This window comes from Gymnoscopelus braueri (genome assembly GCF_963280865.1).
Source record: "Gymnoscopelus braueri genome assembly, chromosome: 24".
Classification (NCBI taxonomy): domain Eukaryota; kingdom Metazoa; phylum Chordata; class Actinopteri; order Myctophiformes; family Myctophidae; genus Gymnoscopelus; species Gymnoscopelus braueri.
The window spans coordinates 34,667,687-34,674,911 of record NC_137626.1 but is presented as its reverse complement, the minus strand read 5'-3'; the positions used below and the strand labels follow the sequence as shown (position 1 = coordinate 34,674,911).

General features: G+C 40.8%; 1 protein-coding gene across 1 annotated transcript in view; it reads left to right on the top strand.

Moving 5' to 3' along the window:
* The first annotated feature begins 2,610 nt into the window (after nt 1-2,610).
* LOC308080130 (NACHT, LRR and PYD domains-containing protein 3-like) overlaps nt 2,611-7,225 on the top strand; it is a 31,839-nt gene continuing 27,224 nt past the window's right edge. Inside the window, exon 1 of the mRNA XM_080421890.1 lies at nt 2,611-2,788. Within this exon, the coding sequence (XP_080278016.1) occupies nt 2,635-2,788 (154 nt within the window). The 5' untranslated portion in view covers nt 2,611-2,634. The remainder of the gene's footprint in view (nt 2,789-7,225) is intronic.

Here is a 7,225-nt window from a genome sequence, read left to right as displayed (position 1 = left end):
AAAATAAAAAAACTCCACATTTAACTCTAGAGACCAGAAAGTGAAACAACAAAATCCTCACATCACACTTTTACGCACGGCAACAAAAATAACGCTCCGTAGTTTAAACCACTTTATCACTACAAATACAACCTCTCTCCTGCATTGTTCATTGTTCCCATCCGATAATGCTGCTGTTGTCGCCTCTAGCTCAATGTCCACGCACGTCAGCAGAGAAGCTGAGCGCAGGTCCAGGTGATATCTTCGTTCCAGCCAAAAAGATAGCCTCTCCATTCTCACACCACCTCCCCCCACGGATAACTTTGACACAGAAAGTTTTCCGCTCTGCCGTCTCCGCAGCCAAGCGCTCCGTCGAGCAGAGTAGAGCAGTGGAGTGGTGTAGCCATCTGAGATCAGGTCATGAGCGGCAGTAGTCATCACAGCGTCGCCGTTGCGAGGTCCTCCATCGTAGGTCGCGCTGACGTCCCCACGGCTTGCTCCTCGGTGGTCCTCCTCGCCGTAGGAAGACTCCCATGGATCCGATTCTCCTCACAGACCCGCACCCACGGTCACCTCAAAACACACAGGTTCTTCTCTAAAGCGCCTTCGGAAAGGAAAGCAACAATAGCCGCTGGTTCGCCAAATGTCGTATATGATGAGGCATAAACTGCGTGTTATCAGGCCCGTTCGTGGTAATAATGAAGAGGAGAAGAAGAGAGACGTCAGCGTTTCCAGGTTCCAGAGTCACTCAGTGTGTTTATTCAGCATCAACAAACAAACAAACACACTGAGTGACTCTGGAACCTGGAAATAAACTGCGTGTTATCAGGCCCGTTGGTGGTAATAATGAAATGGAGGAGAATAGAAGAGAAGAGAGACGTCAGGATTCCAAGTTCCATGTTCATTTATTCAGCTTCAGCAACAAACAAACAGCATTCAGAGAAGCAGCCAGGGGCAGAGCCCTGTTCCTCAGCCCTTCGGCCCAGGACTGCACTAGTACTGAGTTAGATTTTAGTCTCCCTTTTATAACACTCACATTAGAATGCAGGCAGTTCATTTGGGTGGGGGTCCATGAGAGCCCCCAACAGCTGAAGATCAAGCTCTGACATGATTTGCAAGTGCCTGGAGGAAGGGAGTGGAGACAATGTCCAGACCTGATGTGTCCAGGTCAACATTGCATTCCACACCAGGGCGGCAAAGTCCCTGACTAGCTATGCACTATTTCTTCTTTAACTGTAGTATCCTGTAGTATTATTTCTATATGTTTTGACTTGCACACTGTTCAGTGTTCAGATACCACAGTTTCTTTAAGTACCAACAAAGCTGCATGCTAGGCTTCTACAGCGTATATGCAAATTGCGCAGTGTCACAACCCGGCCCGTGGGCCATGACAAATTGAGGAGGACACGATGGCAGTGCTTAAAAGTAACAGTGATTTATTAACAAATGAACTTAAATAAGGCTTTACAAAAGGTATGAGGTGTGTAATTCAGTAATCAGTAGTGTCAGCAATGTATGGATGTGTGTTCAATGTAGTGTGGGGTGTTGTAAATTGTGTGAACTCAGTCATAAGGCAAAGGATCAAAAGGGTGCTGTCATCTGGTGAGGGATTCCTAGAATGGCTGCCACCCACTCTTATATAGGGCTCCAGGGAGCATTAATCAGGTTCTCCCAATGCACCTAATGAGGAACCCCAAGTTGGCCGACGCCTATAGGATATCTGTGAGAGATAGAGACACATAGGGGAGTACACCATACAACCACACAGGCCCTGCTAGCCAGGCCAAGGGGCCGTGACAGCAGGCATTCACAGCCACACCAATTGATTCGATCTAGCGGGCACGCAGTCTCACAGGCATGCACGTGCACGGCAGTGTATATAAGGCGTGCATGTTGGTCACAAAAGGTGGTCATACGCTGTAGCGGCGCATACTAGACCACTACACCACTGCTGTTTACTTATCTTCTAGTTATTGTGGCAGTGTCATGGTGCCCTTCACTGTGGAGGTGCTGCTAGACAAGGTAACTGACCACTTAGTGCAGTCTTAACAAGGTGATTGACATCAGCTGGAAGGGCCAGTCTGACTTACTTGAACTACAGGACACATGGGCTGTAGTCCATTTTAGTCCAGAAATAACTAACATTCTGTACGATGATGTCACAGTCGGCAGAATCATGTTCAAAATATCAAAATACTGAAAGAAGACAAAACACACCAACATCATGCTTAGTAAGTTCTCAACTTCATTAGAATAGGATGGGTGCCCTGTAAGTGCAATATACTATGAAGTTGATTGTTAAGTTTGATTTAATGCTTAAAGCGATTTACTTTGGTTAGAATAAGTGTTAAATAGGGGGCCACTTTGACACAGGTAATCCATCGTTCTCTGTTCCCGAAAACAACAAAAGTCCACCACACTTTGACTGTACTACGGTATACACCAGTTCAGCTGTTTACAAAAATTAGGGCCATTAATCTTTAATCCAGTGGACTTTTAATCAATTCAATGTGGTTGTTGTTATTATTATTGTTATTGTTATTATTATATATATTTTTTAAATTATTATTATTATTATATTTTGTGTTTCAGCTGGTTGAAGAGAAACTTGTTACATTTGTGAAGGAAGAGCTGAAGAGGTTCCAGAGTGTTCTGATGACCGGTTACCCAGAATGCTTAGAGAGTCAGAGGAAGTTGATAGACAGTGAGGAGGAGCATAGGAAGAGCTTCAGAGAGGGAGCTCTGAAGACCACACTGCACCTGCTGAGGAGTGAGAAACAGGAGGCGCTGGCTGACATCCTGGAGAGCAGTAAGAACCTTTTTATTTACAGCTTTAACATTATGGAGAGGACAAAGTATGGCAATATGATATATTTAAATAACTCTGTGGTAAATACAGAAATTTCTCTAATGAGAGCTCTACCTTTCCTAGAAACAATTCATACAGATTAGGCTACAAAACTACTACCTTGTAACTTGTAATTGCTGAGGGAATTCCTACAAAATGTTATGACACATAGACACAGACACTCACTGACAGCACAAATGCTATTACCCTGTCATGCATTTATGTGGGCAGTGTAATTAACGTATCAGAAATGTAGTGTTTTTAAGACTTAGTTGGTGTCTTGGTGATCACTCCGGGACATGTCCCTACAGCCGTGTCTGCTTCAAAATCACCTTGGCAAAGTGGGACGGTAAAAATCTGCATGCCTTGGGACAGGACTGTGTGCACAACCGGGCAATTAAATATAATTAGCTTTAGTATATAAATAAACATTATACTCACCAGTGAGATTCCTGGCTGCTCGTGCTCACACAACTCAATGAATGCTTCACCGATTACTATTTAAACTAGAAAAAGTGCTCCTCGGAGCACAGGTCTCCGCCAGGTCAGGTATGTTATTGTGGCCTCCTGGTGGCGCTATAATAGGCCAAATGTGAAAGGGGTGTCATTTCTTCTTAGGCTTTTCACAGCAATCAGACACTGCATTCATGATTTGAGGCTTTTGTTCCAAAAATGTGTTTTGCTAAGATTAGAACTGCTGGTGGCGCTATAACAGGCCAATGTGAAAAGGGTGCCATTTCTTCCTCGGCCTAGTGGGAATGTGCGTGTGAAATTTCACGGAAATCGCAAGCTGCGTTCATGATTTGAGGCATTTTGTTCAAAACGGACCAATCCTGCAAACTTTGGAAGCCAACCTTAGCCAATGAGGATGGAATATGGCAAATCGGACAGATCCGTGTTGATCACATGACTATAGAGATAATGTGTACCGATTTGCATGACGTTTGGATAAAATCTGTAGGAGTAAATGGGTTTTGCACAAATCGGCCTCCTGGTGGCGCTATAACAGGGCTATGTGAAAAATTTGGCAGAAGTTCTGAATTGGCATCCAGGGAGTGTGTGTGCACAGTTTAGGAGCGAGCGGATCACTGTGCTGTGCCTCCCGGCCCGGCTTTGAGTTGTTCCGCCACTGCATGAATTGTAATTAAATACTGCTAATTATACTAATAATGATAATAAACTTTATTTGTGTAGCACCTTTCATGACATAAAATGCAGCCCAAAGTGCTTTACATAAAAAGATCAACGAAAGAAAAATAACCCAATATTAAACAAGATTAAAAACACAATCAAAAACATGATCAAGAACAAATTAAAAGGAGGCGAGATCAACATTAAAACAATATAATACAATAGCAAGAACAAAACAAAAATAAAATGGAATCAACTAAAAGCAAGAGTAAAAAGGTGGGTCTTGAGCTCGCTTTTAAAGCCATCTATGGTCTGTCCTATATGTAATGGGAGCTTGTTCCAGGCCATTGGCCCATACAAGCTAGTGTTGTTTTCGTCAACGATGACGAAGACGATATGATTTAGTCAACGGCCCTTTTTTTCATGACGAAAACGTAACGTTGACGTGCTGAACATAGCTCTTTGATGACTAAAATATGACGAAACGAATGTGTGTTTTCGTCGACGAGACGATGGCGAGACGAAATTTGTATTGGGTGGGACGTTCAAAATGCATGAAGAGATCAAAATATTATAGCGATATTATTTCAATATTTCAATTTTATTTTAAAATACAAAAAAGGTCCTTGCGGTCTTGTTTCCATTGAGATCCTGTGAGTGCACAGTCTATGATTTGCAGTTCTATTCCTTCATTTATACTTCTGTAGTACGACGGTTTCGTTCGCCAAAAATAGCAGATCTACAAGCTAACAACGCGTCTCGACCGCACGTCCGGACCGCATTGATTGCTTGAAGATCTGTTGTGTTCATCACACACGCTCCCAAAGTCCCCGCCCCCTTTCTTCTTGGCAGCGAGGCGATCGCAGCTCTTGTCTTGTCAGTCTGCAGTGCTCTGCACAACAGCAGTAATGGACGGAGAGTCAGGCTCTTTGGATATTCCAAAACCGACACGGTGCAAAGTGCAAACTAAAGTTAATTGCAAAGTTTGCAATGTTCGAACGTCACTCGATATAACTTTTAACCAAAAGCGGGTGAAACAGCGAAGGTGTCCCGTCCCCGCATAGAGAGTGCACGCACGCACATGGACGGACTTCGCGTATCGATTAAAAACAACAATTCGTACCTCGCTTACAAAAGCTTATCAACACCATGAATTAACATAGGAATGACCGACCTGGCTGGATGCATATGCATATCAATGATCCATTGTGTGACCTGCTAGTCTACTGTTAGTAGGTAGGTAGGTGTAATAATACTAGGCTACTGTCAGCAGTGGTGGAAAAAGTACTTGAATAAAAGTATCAGTACTGCAATGCAGAAATACTCACAAGCTCACAACGGGTCGCAAAGCCACGCGTTGTGAGCTTGTAGATCGGCTATTTTCAAATAGCTGAAGTATGGATAAAGTGGTTAATGCGTGTTTTGTAATAATACAAATCTACAAAGTAACTAAATTGTAGAGGAGTAAAAGAACAATATTTGCCTCTGAGATGTAGTGGAGTAGAAGTACTGAAAATTTAAGATAATCCAGTAAAGTGAAAATTCCTCAAATTTGTACTTAGTTACATTCCACCACTGACTGTCAGATGTTCTGTCTGAAGCAGTCTGTTACACTACTAACTCACCATAAGCAGCCTACACTGAATGTCACATGATGCAACAGCTGGATAAAAAGGAATATATATCTATCTATCAGCAGCATAAAAACTAATATTATCCATCTATCTATTAGCAGCATAAAAAAATAATATTATATAAACATCTATCTATCAGCAGCATAAAAACGAATATTATATCTATATATCTATCAGCAGCATAACAACTAATATTATATCTATATCTATCAGCAGCATAAAAACGAATATTATATCTATATCTATCTATCTATCAGCAGCATAAAAACTAATATTATATCTATATCTATCTATCTATCAACAGCATAAAAACGAATATTATATCCATCTATCTATCTATCTGTATGTAGCCTGTCTGTCTGTGAACACATTAATTAATAAGATATGATGATTCATTATATTATATAATATAATGATTATACGTGCCCCATGATCATATCTTATAAAATGTTATAATCATATAATATAATTAATCATCATATATGTTATTAATAATATAATAATAATAATAATCCTAAAAACGAACATAAAAAAATTATGGTGATATATATCGTCTATCGTGATATTTCTTGAAAAATATCGTGATAGTATATTTTTCAATGTCGAACACCCCTACTACGGAGTACGGACCCCTATTTTATGGCATTTCTATCTCTGGGACTGGGACCCCAATTCATATTGTAAAATCAATGTTCATTTAACTCTGAGAGTGTAGCCTACAAATGGAACCAAATGGACCCGTTAGGGTCCATTTGGTTCCATTTGTACACTCTCAGAGTTACAGACCCATAAGGGTCCATTTGGTTCCTAACTATCCATCATTTAGCTGGGGACCCCCTGGAACTCCCTCAAGGACCCCTGGGGGTCCCCGGACCCCACTTTGAGAACCAATGGTTAACTTGGATTGTTTAGCCTTGTATCAAGGCTATGGATTGTTATGAGTAAAACATGCAGGCTTTTTTGGCTGGACAGGGGCAAGTGAAAGCAAGTGAAAAAGGGGGTACGTCAGTGAAGTAGGGGTTCAATGGTTGTTTGCATCATGCCTATGACTGTGACGTGACGAGTAAATCCTTGGAACTCAACAGTACAGTAACTTAATATACCTAGTTCTTACATACACTATGTACAGTACAGTATATGTACATTCTAATTTTTCCATTGCTTAGAAAGAGGGTACCATGTGGTTATTAAGCTTTTAAGACGTTTTTCTTTTAACTGCATGAGTTTAAGTGCCAGTTTAGTGCTACCATAATGTACACAACTGTCAAAAATACAACATTTTTAGTAGGAATACATTTGCCTCCTGTGTGAATTGTGCATATGAATAGGATGGGGCAGGTGTAAGCTACTGTATTTTAACATCAGTCATAATGGTGGTACTTGGAGAGACAAATATTTTCTGGCTGGTACTGGTAAAAAAATAAGTTGATAATGAGAACCTGATCTAGGCTATTCTATTTTCCGAACATGCAGTATTTTGTGTGTATTACAGTATGTGTTGTAACACACATTGTATCCTATTGTGTTATCCCCTAAAAATTGGATATATTTTATGATAATACTGTTAGCAGTCATATCTTAAATACAATATGTATATTGACCTAATTAAATTAGTTTAAATACATTATTTTAT